General features: G+C 40.0%; 2 protein-coding genes across 3 annotated transcripts; both read left to right on the forward strand.

The window, feature by feature from the left end:
• Positions 1-581: 581 nt before the first annotated feature.
• On the forward strand, positions 582-2,261 carry LOC145457307 (interleukin-1 receptor-associated kinase 1-binding protein 1 homolog). Its single transcript, XM_080335500.1, has one exon. The coding sequence runs from the start codon at positions 704-706 to the stop codon at positions 1,466-1,468; it is 765 nt and encodes a 254-aa protein (XP_080191626.1). The 5' UTR covers positions 582-703; the 3' UTR covers positions 1,469-2,261.
• Positions 2,262-2,315: 54 nt separating this feature from the next.
• Positions 2,316-15,745, forward strand: LOC145457304 (MFS-type transporter SLC18B1-like). Of its 2 annotated transcripts, none has more exons than XM_080335494.1 (11): positions 2,316-2,651; positions 2,792-2,920; positions 3,294-3,389; positions 3,727-3,800; positions 4,620-4,833; positions 4,898-4,988; positions 5,533-5,672; positions 10,898-10,995; positions 12,494-12,697; positions 13,294-13,465; positions 13,572-15,745. In XM_080335494.1, exons 1-11 carry the CDS (start codon positions 2,316-2,318, stop codon positions 13,707-13,709), a joined length of 1,692 nt encoding a protein of 563 aa, XP_080191620.1. In that variant the 3' UTR covers positions 13,710-15,745. The 2 variants fall into 2 exon arrangements, with proteins under 2 accessions (XP_080191620.1, XP_080191621.1); XM_080335495.1 differs by having other exon boundaries at positions 13,294-13,390.
• The last annotated feature ends 125 nt before the right edge of the window (positions 15,746-15,870 follow it).

Here is a 15,870-nt window from a genome sequence, read left to right on the forward strand (position 1 = left end):
TTGATACCCGGACATCGTATCTGGGGCGCGTTTGGACATCATGTCTGTGGTGTGTTCGGCCTGTGCTGCCAATCGGACATCGTGTCTGGGACATGTTCGGCCATTCAAGCATGGTGTCTGGGTTGTTTTCGGATCTGAGTTGACACTCGGACATCGTGTCTGGGGCGTGTTCGGTCCGTGTTGCCATTCGGACATGGTGTCTTTTGGGCGTGTTCGGCCCGTGTTGATACCCGGACATCGTATCTGGGGCGTGTTCAGACATCATGTCTGGGGTGTTTTCGGCCTGTGTTGCCATTCGGACATGGTGTCTTGGGCGTGTTCGGCCTGTGTTGATACCCGGACATCGTGTCTGGGGCGTGTTTGGACATCATGTCTGGGATGTGTTCGGACTGGGTTAGCAGCACTAGAAAGTCGTGCCTGGTACTGTAACTGACTTTATAGTGAATATAGCGACTATCCTTATTTCTGACATGACTATCCTCATTTCTGACATGACTATCCTCATTTCTGACATGAGACTCACCTCATTTCTAACATATTTGTCCTTATTTCAAACCAATCGAACCAACCTTCCTCGTATTTTCCCTTAGCGGCTATTAGAGGCAGGTCTGGACAGTCGTGCTCGTTGTATTTCGAATTTGGTCAAGGGAAGCTACCAACTTGCTTGCGAAGCGCCGTTGTAGTGCATTGTAACTGTATAAATATGTCTGGCCGCAATATACTTGAACCGAGTCACATATTCGCCTCCTTGAAGCCGGACAGGACCGCTCAAGAAAATGAACATAGCGATTGCAGACGAGCGCCTAGACGGGAAGTCCAAGTCACTGGCACAGCTGAGATATCTGCCGCACCCAGCATGTGCGTACTCACGGTAGTGATAAGGAGTGAAAAGGCCCAAGCAGAAGAAGCCAAGAATAGCGTATTGAGGCGTCTGGAATACGTGCAGCAGACATTCAGAAATCATGGTGTTCAAGATGGCGACATGATATCTGTGAAGAATTTATCCAGAGTTCCCGAGAAGCCATTATATCTAATGGAGGCACAAGTGGATGGAACGTTTAGAAATAGTGTTCACAAATGCCTACAATTACATAATCTCTTGGTTGAAAAACTTGACGAAACAGTTAGGATTTTGCCTCCAAAATTACATCATGATAAGCAGAAATTGGAAAGCATAAGAAAGCAAACATGCTTGGCCGCTCTAGCAAACGCTAAACAAAAAGCTATTGAGGTGTGTCGCATGCTTGGTCAAGGTATAGGTCGACCTATATATGTAAAAGAGGACGCTCTGCAAGAATTGTCTGGTGATTTCAATTCTATAACATCGTCATCTGAACAAGACCATACACTAATTGGCACTCCAAAGGCTCTTGACATACAACAACGAATCAATGCAAACACAATCACTATAAAGGCTCAGGTATCAGCTGCATTTGAACTGCGAGGATTGACAAAGAACAAAAAATGACTGGTCAATCTTGTTTGTATGATGTATAGGCAAGCAGTAAATAAATATTTCCAAAATGTTTTCTGATACCTTCACTGTTCATAGTGGTTGATGTGGTACGAATGCCAAATCTCTGATTGTATTGTCACCAATCAATTTATTATCATAGTGCACATTTAGACCAGTTCTTTTTATACTTTTTGGGGTGTGGTATACTTTCGAACCCTGATGTATTTCTCTAACAAATGCCTTACATTCACATTTTTCAAGAGCCTTTTTTCAAATTCAGTATCCGAAACTCTATACTAATGAATTCTCTATCATTTACGATGGTTGTATCTTATGGATAATTGAATTTTAGCTATTCAATATAATCGGTCTCTTTTCGCTTCATCACTTGTAATATTGTCTTTTTGAATGTGATTAATTTTTTGGATCACTGGGTAATTTGGGTTTAGCCTTCTGCTAGTGCTTCTCCTATTTGGGAAATTCCAATATTATTACAGTGCTTGACGCCCCCCCCCCAATCCAATCCTGTATCGAAGAATGAAAAGTTGCCTGTCGATATCACCACTGTGGAAAGCAGGCTGTCTTTAGATTGTCATCCTGCAACCCATTTGTGATGTTGTATTGTATAATCGAGCTCTGTCGCGATGGGATGGAGAGATGGAATGGAGAGATTTTGAACTCAAAGATTTCCATACCTTCATGTAGGCCTATACACTTTATACTGTGCTTTTATTTCGAAAAATACCACATTTACTACATATTTCTTAGCTTATTGTATGTGTAATCAATAAAAGTTATTTTTAGATGCTGGCTTTATATATTCTTCTGGAACTTTAAAAGACACTTACACACATCGTTTATGATGCAAGAATACGATTCGTCGGGTGATTCAAAATTGAGCCAATCGTATCAATGCTCCAATCAATATGAAGATTGTGATCGATCAAATCTGAATATAACCGATCGAAACATGGACTATAGCACATTCAAGGATTTCTCCTGTAATGCAAACCGCGTCCGAAATCATTCGGCGTCGCTGCCTTACATTCCGCACGCCCATCACAGTACCGTTGGTCCCGCTTCATCCCTTCGTTCAATTGCATCGCTGGAATGGGTGTCATCGAATAGAAATGATCAGAATGCAAACAACAATTCTTTTCTTGAAGAATCTGAAAATGCACTTCCATCAGAAGGGGTAGGATACTAGGCTCATAATGCTATGTTGGCGTCACTTGACACCGTTTCTAATAAACGTCAAACCTCTACGTGCATCTCTAATGCATATTGTTCAATTCAATAAACTTGCTCAAACACTAAAACTGTTGTGCATTTCAGGACAAGCGACCAAGTGACAGATTTTGGGGCTTTAGTATACGGCAATTGAAATGCGGTGTAGCCTTGTCTTTACTCTCAACTGTGGATGTGATGGGCTTTTCAATATTTTCACCGTTTTTCCCAGTGGTGGTAAGTGCAAAAAGTATTCTATTCTATCATTTTCGTACTTATTTTTGTACATGTTTTGTCAATTGTCATATACATTCATGTGCGTCTAGTCTATAGGTTGTGTGTTTTATCCACTGTTGGACATTCAAATATTATGGACGCTCTTTGGTGTTTAGCTACTTTAAATCATCAGTTTGAAAACACTATGTTAATTACCATGTCAACGTGTCCAATTGCAGGACATTTATTTGATATGGGGCTGGAAATCATGCCTATCTCGGTGGTAATCCTGCATAGACTGTATAGTACAAATAATAGATTGCAAGCATGGTAGTTTGTCTGTAGAACTGGGTAGTAGCCTATACCATGGTTGACTGCATGATCTTTATTACAGGCAGAGAAAAAAGAAATGTCAGAATTTCAGATTGGCTTGGTTTTTGCAACATTTTCGATAGCAGGCATTTTGGCGTCCATCTTTACTGGCACTTTGGTGAGTCATTTATTAACACTGTCCGTATTCTGGTTTGTATATATTCGTTCGTATTCAGTATAATATATGCCTAATGCTTGTGTATTTGCTATTTTGCAGTGATAGCCTATGTTTGTTGGTTTAGCGATTGTTACGTTCTATTTTGAATGCCCGCCACTTTATTTTGATTATCTAGACTTGCACAGCCCGAGGTTTGTCAATATTTGAAATAATTATGCTCTTGAAGTTTTGCTTGTACATGTGCACCGTGCATTAATAAAACCTGTTCGGCTGTAGCAATTAGTAGTTCCTATGTACCTTGTAGGTTGTGATGGTGGTGTTGAAAATTCTTTTCCAGTTGGTTCGCTTGGGAGCAAAATTCATCATTCTGTGCGGTTTGTTTTGGTCTGCTGGGGCTACCATCTGTTTTGGGTTAGTAACATGCAGAATTTTCAGCAAATTTGTGGTGGATTTAATCTCTTTTGTGATGCATCACTTCACTGATGCTGTCAACGTCATCGATCTTTTATGGTATCTGTGTTTGCGGTGTTCTGCACATTGAACAAGGAAGAATAATTGAAGGATCTTTTTAAATTTTGGAACCCAGAATGTTAGTGCAGAATCGGCAATAGCAAATAACATAGAAAATGTGTTGAACATGTTTCATTAATTTTATGTAGTTTGGTTGATCCTATCGAAGGGAAGTTCGGAATCTAAGGGCAAGCCCAATTAGGTGAGCTTATTGGAATCATTGGCACCCATCCAAATGATAACTATGCCCCAATATGATGAAAAATGCACTATGCTCAAAGTTAGGCCTACAATCATGGCAGTGACGGACATGGTCATTGATCACCAGTGACTATGTAGACTGAAGAGGCATACCTTATACCTGTATCATTGTGCTCACGCAATAAGTTGACGAACTTTTTTCCAAATTTTGGCTTACCGGTACTGTTTTTATTTATCTATTAGCTACTGTCCTACTATTTTAGTGGTGCTAGGCCAAGAGAAGATGATATTAGGGATTCATGACAAGTGAAAGTCATGGCAAGGCCCTTCAAAAAAATTGAAAAATTTACGGTAAAATTCGAGAATATACTGTCATTAACAAGGTTCATCCTGCTCGATATGTCGATACAATGATGTCTAGCCTGTATCAGTAAAAATGTAAGCCAGTTGATGACTTTCACGCTTGAAAATGTATACACCGCAGCATGCAGTAGTAATACTTTGCCTACTCATCTCTAGATTGTTAGACCGTGTTCCGAATGACTACTTCTTCTGGCTATGCCTCGCCTGTCGAGTCTTTATGGGTGTGGGAAGCCTGTCAGCGTTCACTGCTATGTTCGCGGTTATTTTTCAAGAGTTCCAGGACCGTGCCCTCACCGTGATCGGGATAACCGAATCACTCTGTTCAATTGGCGGTATCGTTGGACCGTTGATTGGCGGTGGATTGTACGATGTGAGTGTTTTGTATTCCACTATTTATGCTAAGCCATTGATTTTACATTTTTCATTCTCTGCAGCTTGGCGGATACGTGCTTCCTTTCGCCTTTCTCGGTGGCATACAGATACTGGTGCTGGTGGCATGCGCTGTTCTGATACCTCATTCTGCAGGTATGTTTTTGTGCTGTCTGCTCCTTATACTTTGAAACTGTTGGATCCTGGATTATCTACTGCTTGTGACGTGTGTGATATTATCTGTGTCAAATTTTTCTGTTTAAAAATTCTTACCAATGCATTTAATATTCGTTGTTTGAAATATTTTTGCCCGTCAATCTGTTCTGCACATCTTAGTCATTATGATGTCAGCGATTGAAAATATATTTTTTTAATTCCTAAATACACTCCTTCTAATCAACGACTATGTAATGTTTAGTACGGCGATTTTAGTCATCAATGTTTGCAGTTTTGTGTAGCGATCATAAGCTAGCTGGATTGTGGATGCATATATTTTGTACACCTCGGTGAATTTTAGTAGGCCTACATAGACAGCATATGTTCAATTGTGCTTTTGTGAAATCAGGCTAACCCTCAGTGTATGGGAAATAAATTGGTAACACCTGTCAACTTATTACTCTCGCCCTTTGCTTTTCTTGTGGAATATGAGGTTTTCTTCTGTGGAATTATTATGAGAATACCGTACTCGCCTTGTTTTCAGTTGAGCGGCATGCAAGCGCCGTGAGCCCGGCGTGGCTGTTGTTGAACGCACACGGCTTATTTTCTGCAGTGTTTGTCGTCATGTCTTTCGCTGTGAACGCTTTCATCACTGCCAACTTATCATTGTTTCTGATGCATTCGGTTAGTATATTACAATGTATTACTTGACATTAGGGTTGTTCAGAATTGACCGACTTTCAAAAAGTCCAGGTTTTCAGTCCGATTCCCATGCCTTATACCTTAAAAACAAATTCTGGCAACTTTTTTTTGTAACTCGTCCCCTGCATCCGTGTGGACATTGAGCTGGAAGAATAGCAGCTGAAAATAGGGGATTCCCCTAAAATGTGAGTGTCACGATTTTACCTAGCCTAGTTAAAGTGACATATAACATGGATTTATGCAGCTGTTGCGGTTTGGAGTGCTACAAAACCCCACTATATAAGGCATTGCTAGTTCAGGATATCATTTCCATGTCCCCCACTGCCTCAGAACTGCTCAAAACTACCTAAAACAGATAGTCATTTTGTTGGATCACATATCCTACACCCCTCAAACCTACCCGGCACTATTCATCAATTTCCTGGATCCCCATGTGCAAGAATACAACTGTAAATGTAACATCCACTCACAGCCACATAATAAACATCACAGGAAACGAAAAAATAAGGCAAAGAAAGAAATCAACTTGGCAAAATATTACATAAATCAGGTGGATGAAATGGTTGCTTTCGAGAAATCTGCATATCTGTTCCGGTGATCTTCCACAGCTTGTAGGAGGGTCGCTCGCTGTTTTTTGTCATCCGTTATGAACGCAGCATAGTCGGAAAGTGCTACAGGAAAAGCACAGGCTGATGCATCATTTGAACTGCTGGAACTTTTGAATTTAACAAAATCTGTTAGAGCTCTTGTGTTTGACACAACATCCTCAAACACTGGTAAAAACAAAGGTGCGGTTTCGTTACTTGAAGAATTGATTAACAGGAAAGTTTTCTACAATGCCTGTCGCCATCATATTTATGAACTGGTCATTCGAGAGGTTTGGAAGTGTTTGTTTGGATCGACAACCACAGGCCCTGAAAACAGGATTTTAATACCTTCAAGAAGAAGTGGAAACATATTGATAAATCAAGAAGCTATAAAACGCTGAAGTTTATTAAAGGCAGCTGGTTGGCGATGAAAGCTGATGAAGCAAAGCAAGAAATAATTTCACTGATGAAACCCAATGATGGAAAGCAGAAAGAAGTCTTGATAAGAGATGACTACAGAGAATGTGCAACAGGCACCTTGGCGATTTTGGATGACAAATGTTGATCATCGTTTTCGCAAGCCTGGTGCTACTCATAGCGCTAGATGGATGAGTCAAGTCCTGTACTGTCAAAAAATGTTCATGTGGAGTGAGCAAATGGACTATTCTGAAGAGTTCATTGAAAAGTTGGAACGAATCAATACATTCATTGCTTTGTTTTATGTTCCAGCTTGGTTGAAAACTGGTATTGCATGTGACGCACCTTGGAATGATCTCAAATTCCTTCATGACATGAAAAACTTTTCATTATGCGATCTCACTGTTGCTGATGTGGCATACAAGAAATTGCGAAAACATCATTGGTATCTAACTGAGGAAATGGTGTTATTTACCATGTTCTCGGCTAATCCAAAGATTCCTGACAAACTGAAGGAAGCGATGGCTGCTAAATTGCTGAAAATGCCAATCCCTGAAAAATTTCGCAGAGGTATGCCTCTCAGTCTGATCTCTGACTCTGTCTCTGAGTCAATGAGTATGGTCGATTTGATTGGGCCAGAATCGTGGTTTCTATTTGATGCTATACATGTGGAACATGATTGGTTGAGTCTTGCAGTTTCGGAATGGCATACTGATCCGGATTTCGTGACTATTCAAGAATTTGTGAATACTGTTGAAGTAGTTAATGATGCAGCAGAGCGTATGGTAAAATTGAATACCGACTATGCTGCGTTCATAACGGATGACAAAAAACAGCGAGCGAGCCTCCTACAAGCTGTGGAAGATCACCGGAACAGATGTGCAGATTTCTCGAAAGCAACCATTTCATCCACCTGATTTATGTAATATTTTGCCAAGTTAATCTCTTTCTTTGCCTTATTTTTTCGTTTCCTGTGATGTTTATTATGTGGCTGTGAGTGGATGTTACATTTACAGTTGTATTCTAGCACATGGGGATCCAGGAAATTGATGAACAGTGCCGGGTAGGTTTGAGGGGTGTAGGATATGTGATCCAACAAAATGACTATCTGTTTTAGGAAGTTTTGAGCAGTTCCGAGGCAGTGGGGACATGGAAATGATATCCTGAACTAGCAATGCCTTATATAGTGGGGTTTTGTAGCACTCCAAACCGCAACAGCTGCATAAATCCATGTTATATGTCACTTTAACCAGGCTAGGTAAAATCGTGACACTCAGATTTTAGGGGAATCCCCTATTTTCAGCTGCTATTCTTCCAGCTCAATGTGCACACGGATGCAGGGGACGAGTTACAAAAAAAAGTAGCCAGAATATGTTTTTAAGGTATAAGGCATGGGAATCGGACTGAAAACCTGGACTTTTTGAAAGTCGGTCAATTCTGAACAACCCTACTTGACATGCTACATTATGATCCAGTCCATTAGCTGTTTTTAGTTTTCAATTAGTTAGTTGATAATTTCTTTTTTAATCCATACATCCCTTCATCCGATTTTCGATGCCAGATTTAAGCATATACAACTAGTCTCGGTCATACTCAACAATTCTTGATTCGGAACATCACTGGTGCAATGTTGTGATATGATAGTGACATCTACGGCAGTTTTTTTTTCGCTGAATGTCTGATACCTCAAAGTGTGCCCATTTTGATTGTATTACCTGCTCCGTTTGTGTGAAAGTACGAAGGTTTCAATTTTTCGTAGCACAGCAGTTCCCAACGTTTTTGTCTTCATTCCCCACTTCAGATTTATTCCGAGTCTTCATTTCCCACTACCCAAACTATTTGCTTGTTCAAGTACACAAGACAGACAACCACACCAGAACGCAAGGCAATCACCTATAACTGCAAGATAAAACGTATCGTGAACCAAATCCGGTAACCCTCAAAATTTAGCAAAAGCGTTATTTTACATGCTGGATGCGTTTGTGACGCCATGATTGGTTATCCAGAGTTAAAAATGAGTTTTTGTGAACAACACGCAATATAATTTTTGATACATTCATTCCAGAGCAGTTAACTGGTAATGGTAATCGCGCTCCGTAAATATGTAGACTATTCTGTAACAAATGTGTTTATTCCCTGCCAGAAACCATTGAATTCCCAACCTTTTTCGTCTCCTGCCCCCCTTGGCCGATATTTGAGCTAAAATTTCCCCCCCTATGAAAAAGTTGCCTGTGACTAAAAAATGTGCTTTTCAACGCGCAACTATTTGTTGACTGAGCAATTAATGGCCAAACATATTCAGATATGTCCGAACTATGGCGAATGCGGACCGCACTGAACTTTGGTAAAGTACAGTCAAATTTGACCTGTTTTTGACTGCTGGTCAGGTAGCTGCTGACGAAAAATAAATCACCAAGTCCGCTTGCTATGGACTTGAGTTGAATCGATGAATTTGGTACAGTAAGTTTTTCACGTTAGCTCACATATTGGCTTAAAAAGTTAAACAATTTCACCTGCGGCCTTGTGCTGAATTCGGCTTGACGAGTTCCTCCTTAGTAGCAATTTTATCGAGAGGCTGTCGCGGACCCAACGAGATCGTCTCGTGAGCCTTACTTTATCAGGGGGTGTAATATCTACGGAAGGCATTTAAACATACACCTAGTTTGAAATCCGCCAAAGAAACATACAATTGTAAAGAAATAATTTCTACTTAACAGTTCTATACCATAAAAATATAAAACCACGTGAACCCAGTGTATCTTCCGATACAATGCCAAAGCCAGATTCCCCCCTAAAGATTTCAAAATTCCCCCCAAGGGGGGAATCCCCCCCGGTTGGGAACCACTGTCTAGGACAGGGGTGGGCAATTATTTTCATCTGCGGGCCAAATCAAATGTAGAAAATACGTTGGCGGGCCGAGTGAAAATTTTACCTATCTTTTCCAGCGTATTTTATTTCTATTTCTAAATTATATTGTTTTTAATGCTGCTCAATGAATGTGTTGATGTTAGATAATGAAAAAGTGGCGGTTAATTAAAAAAATATCTATTTGTTGTCATGACTCGAAACAATATTAAACATGATACATTTTCAACTCTATTTAAACCCCTATCCACGTTCTTATGTTAAGACACTAAAACAGTGGTTCCCAAACTTTTTTGGGCACGCTTTCATTTCGACCCCTCTATCATGATATCACAAAATATTAAAAAGAGCAACGAGAATTGTAGCAATCTCAATGGATGGTTTGGTAGCATGGAAGATTAAGGCTGATGATGAGATAATTCTGAAATATCAGAGTCGGACAATACACAGAGCCATAATCATACTACCATAATCACGGGGTAAATCGCGCCACGCGCGAAAAAAAATCATTTAACTTCGACTTCGCGACCCTCTTCAGATGCTTTCACGCCTGCAGCTCGAGAGCCACTGTACTGAAATGTATATGGCACAGTACAAAGTTTATTATCTCGGTCGCTGCCTTCCGAGCAGTGTTCACCTCAAATAGCCTTGATGTTGAGCGAAGCTTGCAGTTTTTCTGAAATTCGCCCTACATCGACTGAGTGTTCCGTGTTTTTGCCATAACTAAAATCCTTATAATCTCGGCGACATGCTCGGCAAAAACTAAAAGTACGGGTTTACTCCTAACTCGAGTATACAAATATTTAGTGCTCTAGCCTTCTTTGAATTTCAGCTTTCGGCTTATTTTTTTGACATGGCCGTTCATCATTTATGGGTGATATATATGATGAGTCATATAGTAATCGCGAGCACTGATTGACTTGTTTTACGAATTAGTGATTTGGAAACGCCCCACGTAGCAATTTGAAACACTATTTGGAAAGAGTGATTTCTTATGACTTTAATTCCTACTCATACTTCGCCACATTGCCTTATTTTGAATCTGAATTATGCATGGGAGATGCATAGGCAGCGTAATCCTGGCATAATAATGAACAAGCTTCGAAGTAAACGAATTTCCTGTTTAGTTGATACAGCCTATGGTTTTAGTCCGCAGGTCAACATTCGAAAGGTAGGATTTATGTTATGAATTCCAAACAACCTTTGGCGGGCCGCACAGAATGGCTTCGCGGGCCGCATTTGGCCAGCGGGCCGCACTTTGCCCAGGTCTGGTCTAGGAGCTTTCAATGCAATGCAAATCGATGCTTCGAAATGGTTCTAACATGCGTCGTTTTTCAGTTCAAATTGACTGCCTTCATGGTTGGCGTGTACATGCTGATTTTCAGCATCTTTTACGGCATCTCAACTCCGATTTGGGGGTACATCTCAGAATCAAGGTATATCTTGTTTAACTCTGACATAGCTGTGAGTTTTGAGCAGGGATAGGATGTTGTTTCCTAGGTAGCGCGGCAAGGTGCCATAGTCATCTTGTGTTTGACCCTGATGGATATTCCTTGGAAGGCTAAGAAATCAATATTTTGTAGAACATCAAGCTTATTCTTATCTGTAATCTCAATCGATGACTTGAAATGTAATCTTTTGCTCTTTCAATTACTCATAAACCACAATTCCGCTGTATCAGCTAGTGGCTTGTGTGGAAGGGGTTCATCAGTATCTTATAAGCAGACAAAATCAGATTATTTTTAGTGTAACGGAAAGATGGTCATGGCATAGTTTATAGTTCAAAGAAAGCTAACCTACCATTGTTGCTTCAAGCTAAATTCTATTGTTTAATTGTCATTATCTGATCGGGATGATTTGATTTCGCAGTACCGGCATCCTTCCTTTTAACATCACAATTTCCTGTCGACGTAGACTGTATACAGAAATAAGATCTAAGCAATGTTTAGGCTATTTGGTTGCACAAATATATTAGAAATTCGATATTCCATGGAGTTCATGCCATATTTCTGGTTAACGTGGATGATTAGAAAGTATGCTATTGATCAGGTTGTTAATACTGCATTTATGAAAATACTTGGTCAAAATCAGATGAAATAAAGATTGTTACATACCCTATGTGCTATTTTTAGTTGGATTGATGACTCGTCTTAGCAATTGGACTGTTTCATTTCAAGTATAAGCTCTCTGGTGAAGTTACTTGGTGTCTGTGATGCAGTAAACTTGGTTTATGACGATACTTTTATCAGATTAGGTGTTCTTATGAGTCACTGCCCAGGCGACTTCTGTAGGCGTTATCTTGATTATATTGAATATGTATTTGTCTTAGCTGTTGTTCCGCTCCTTCGCTGCAACTGTGTTTGATTAGGATAGACGATAGGGCATAAACTTACATGCCTGTGGTAACTAGTCCTGTAATTGCACTCTCTTTGAAACTGTGATTTGTAGTTTTATCGGCAGAACAGCAACAGAAATTGCTCTAAGTCTTGGCTTTTGTATGGTTTTATGGTCATGTTCTGCAGCAGACATTAACAAAAGTATAGTCCTGTTATCGATTTCCTGAGTTCAACAGCTGTGGACTATGGTCCTTAATATCGTAAATCTAATAAATGACAATGCAATAGCGGCATGTATTTGTTGTACATTGTGTGACTGGTTTTTTCTTGGCTTAGGTTAGAGGTAAGACCGTATTTATTGAAATATGTCGCTCGAAACAACTTTGAATATCTGGCACTCAAACGATAAAAACCCCACATTGAAATGTACCACTCAAACTCGCATTCTCCGAAAGATTAAAGCAGCTATGACATATTATGTTAATTTTGAGTTTGAGAACCACTGTGCTAGGCAGAGTGAAATATGGATTGCATTTGAAAACCAATGGAATTTGCGTTTTGAGAAACACTCACACATTCTACGCTTCTGTTTTCTCAGGAAGATCGGAGCACACATAATGGCAACGTGCTGCTTTCTCGGCGGTTTTGTCCTGTCACTGTTTGGTCCGGCCGATTTCTGGATGACGTGGCTCGCCTGGGACGGACCCCGGGAATGGCTGGTCATCGTGTGCATCGGCATCCTGGGGATACTCATGGGAGGATTTATCATGCCGACTTTCGGAGAGATGATCGTTGCCACTAAGTATGATGCCTTGGCGACGCCAAGATGGTTTCTAGCAATTGAAATGTGGCCGTGTTGGTGTAGTTGAGCCTACTTCTTTCTCTGATTCAACGTTTGTTAGTAACATTGTTTATTGCCATCATTGTAGCATGATAGTCCAGTTATTAACTGTGTTTATACACTGAAAGGGCATTTGAGCATGACAGTTTAACCTATGTCCTGTCCATACAAGCCCAAAACTAACTGTAACCACAACTCTAGCCCCTATACTATCCCTTCCTCCATTATTGCTGACCCCAAAATTAACCCTAAATCTAACCAACACTCCCAAAGTATCACATGCTATCGTTGAAGTCCGGTGTCCATGTCTCACTGAAAGTTACTAGTTTATGAGGATTAATTAGCCTACCATAAAATTACTGCATGAACCTTGTTCCATTACACGCTTTGTTATTGTATCGTCAAACTCAGAGATATTTCATGTTCGGAGCTGATTTGTGGTAGATATTGTATTCATTCATGCGGTACCTATCTACGCGGCACGCTTCCTGCTAACATCACCGACACACACAAATTTGACTCGTCTGCACACGCAGTGATTCATAGTTCATTTACAGGCAGATGAAATTACAAGATAGCGAGCTGGCGCAATATGGATTGGTATCGGGCCTTTGGAATACGATGTTCTCCATCGGTGACATTATCGGTCCTACGGTGGGCGGCGCCATGATCGCTAAATACCATTTCAACAATACGCTGGCCATTTTCGGAGCGGTTCTAATCGGATTGGTAGGTCGCGAGAGGCTGTAGTGCATTTCGCTGTCAACTGTTTGGCTCAATTTGTTGAATTTGGATAACTACTGGACTATAATTGTGTTTGCATATTTTTGTACAGGCTACGATGAAAGCTTTTCACCTGATATATCTTTACCGCAAAGGCGCCGCCTCTCAGAACAGTGATCAAGTCGAGCAAAACTGGGGATGCGCAGAAGAAAGGGAAGTTTTGCTGAACTCGTCCAATCCGAATGTGTGAATTTGCGCTGATGATCGCGTTGTATCACCTGATTGTGTTAAATTTGATTTCGACCCCGATGTTCAACCGATTGCGAAAATTGAATGTCTTTTATCCTGCTGGGAAGCTGTGAGATTCACATTGTGATGTTTTTATCAAGTTTCAGTTGTTCGTAGGTACAACTACTGTGGGACTTAACAATTTTCTTAAATACCGGTACCTCGTTCCCAGCGCTGATCGTAAGCTGTCGAATTCAACTCGCGTGACCAACTTCATAACACAATTTCCGGTTCTGGCCGATAGTTTACCGTTGCTGGGAATTCGTAAAATTGTTCCACACACCCTCATTTTTATTGTATTTATTGATTTTGTACATTGTGTAAGCTACTGTGACCTTCGGGACGATTAATCTGCCAGCTTTCTGCACATCACAAGAGATTATCTGCTACAGCTGTGCAATTGTGCATGTAACAGAAGCATGCAGCGAACTGTTCGACTTGGATTTATTTGACCTTTCTGGTAAGCTACAACGTCGATGGAAAAAAGTAGCCTTAAAATGACATCACAGCTTGATGGAGCTGTTCCAAGAATACAATGATGTCACAATATAAGAAATGGCTACATTTCCCACTTGCCACGTTACTATATTGGCCAGCCCTAACTTATATTTCAGATATATGTCACAACTGTAATAACACTATTGTATGCCGGTATGTAGCTTTACATTCGTAACACCGTTCTTGACTAAGCCATCAAGTGCTTTATGGCAATTCTCATACTCATTAGCAATTGCCCAAATCCTTGCCATTGATGGGAAGTCATCAGCTAATACTAATAATATTGCAATGAAACACAAAGATAGATCCTTTGCCATTGTAGATGAATTCGATGTCAGGTATCTAAACACTGCCGTTATTACAAGCTTGCTTATATATAATTTGGTATTTGTTTAGCTGATACTTATGATTTTGCTTATATTTATTCTATTGCTGATGATGAGCATATTATGTCATACAACATCCATATCAATTACTCCGACGTATTCCCAACGTATGGTTCAGGATTGTCAATGTGGAATAATTTGAGATTCGGATTCTTTTCTAATCTCCAAGTTTGAATATATGTGCTGTCTTTTAATTACCAGCAGGTGAATCAGGAATGAGTTACGTCCTATAGTCCTACAAGGAAATAGAGTCACTCAATACCATTGCTCACACATCCTTTTAAATACCTTTGAAAATGATTGTTCAATTTAGTCCATGATATTACATCACACAATGTCAATGCCGTTGGTCATTGAAATTCCGGTAGCGGTTATTTGAGATGCATGTAACAGTTGCACTCGGTAGGCTTCTCCCCTAATTACATTTAGTGGAAATTACGTCATCATTGCACATCATCGTATCAACACTGTATTCGGATCGAATTCAATTCCGCAAAGCTTTTCAGAATTGTACCATGTATTTTCCCAAGTTTTCCTTGTGATATCATATTGACAGATAAATGACTTGGAACTGTATATGACATTTCCATTGTTTTATCCTACTCTTCCAGTTGATTATTCTTTGATTTTAAATTGCAATTTTCAAAATTGAGATTCTTACAATGAATTAATTCGTCCATTGCACTGGTAAATTTGCATAGCAGCATGCACTTGATAATGAATATATGGAGGGATCATTTTTGTCTGTGAGGGTATATTCTGATTGTTTCGTATACCCTATTTGGATAAATGATCCACTGTCTACACGTTCCGCCTGGTATCATCCTGTAATGGGTGAAACCTTGTTGAAGATATGCACCACACCACAACTAATCAATCTTCGTTGCAATGACAATATGGACTTGTGATTAATTAAATATTTGTGGTAGCACTTTGTTTCCTAAGCATGTGTTATCGATCTGTGTTGTCCTTGCAGTTCCCTCCGTGAAGACAATATTGTACAACTGAGATTTGGTTGTTTCTGTTTCAATCTGTAATGTCAGTGCTTTCTTCCGATTGCTCTCATGAATCTGAAAAATGGATTTAATTGAAATAAATGAACATTTGCAATGACGACGACTCGTTTTTGTACAGATGGACGCTGAAGGATCTTATTCCTTGGGTATGAAGTAACAATCATTACGTTGCAGTAAACGAAGCAGCAATGTGACATGTTTGAATCTAATTTGCATGCCTGTG

The sequence above is a fragment of the Botryllus schlosseri genome, chromosome 15, assembly GCF_051294905.1.
Source record: "Botryllus schlosseri isolate E-star chromosome 15, Bs_hap1, whole genome shotgun sequence".
Lineage (NCBI taxonomy): Eukaryota > Metazoa > Chordata > Ascidiacea > Stolidobranchia > Styelidae > Botryllus > Botryllus schlosseri.

Excerpts from the sequence above, each read along its gene's own strand:
- LOC145457304 (XM_080335494.1), top strand. The coding sequence starts at position 2,316 with ATGATGCAAGAATACGATTCGTCGGGTGATTCAAAATTGAGCCAATCG. Across the intron at positions 3,390-3,726 it reads CCATCTTTACTGGCACTTTG|TTGGTTCGCTTGGGAGCAAA; the intron begins GTGAGTCATTTA and ends ATTCTTTTCCAG. Across the intron at positions 10,996-12,493 it reads GGGTACATCTCAGAATCAAG|GAAGATCGGAGCACACATAA; the intron begins GTATATCTTGTT and ends CTGTTTTCTCAG.
- LOC145457307 (XM_080335500.1), top strand. The coding sequence starts at position 704 with ATGTCTGGCCGCAATATACTTGAACCGAGTCACATATTCGCCTCCTTG.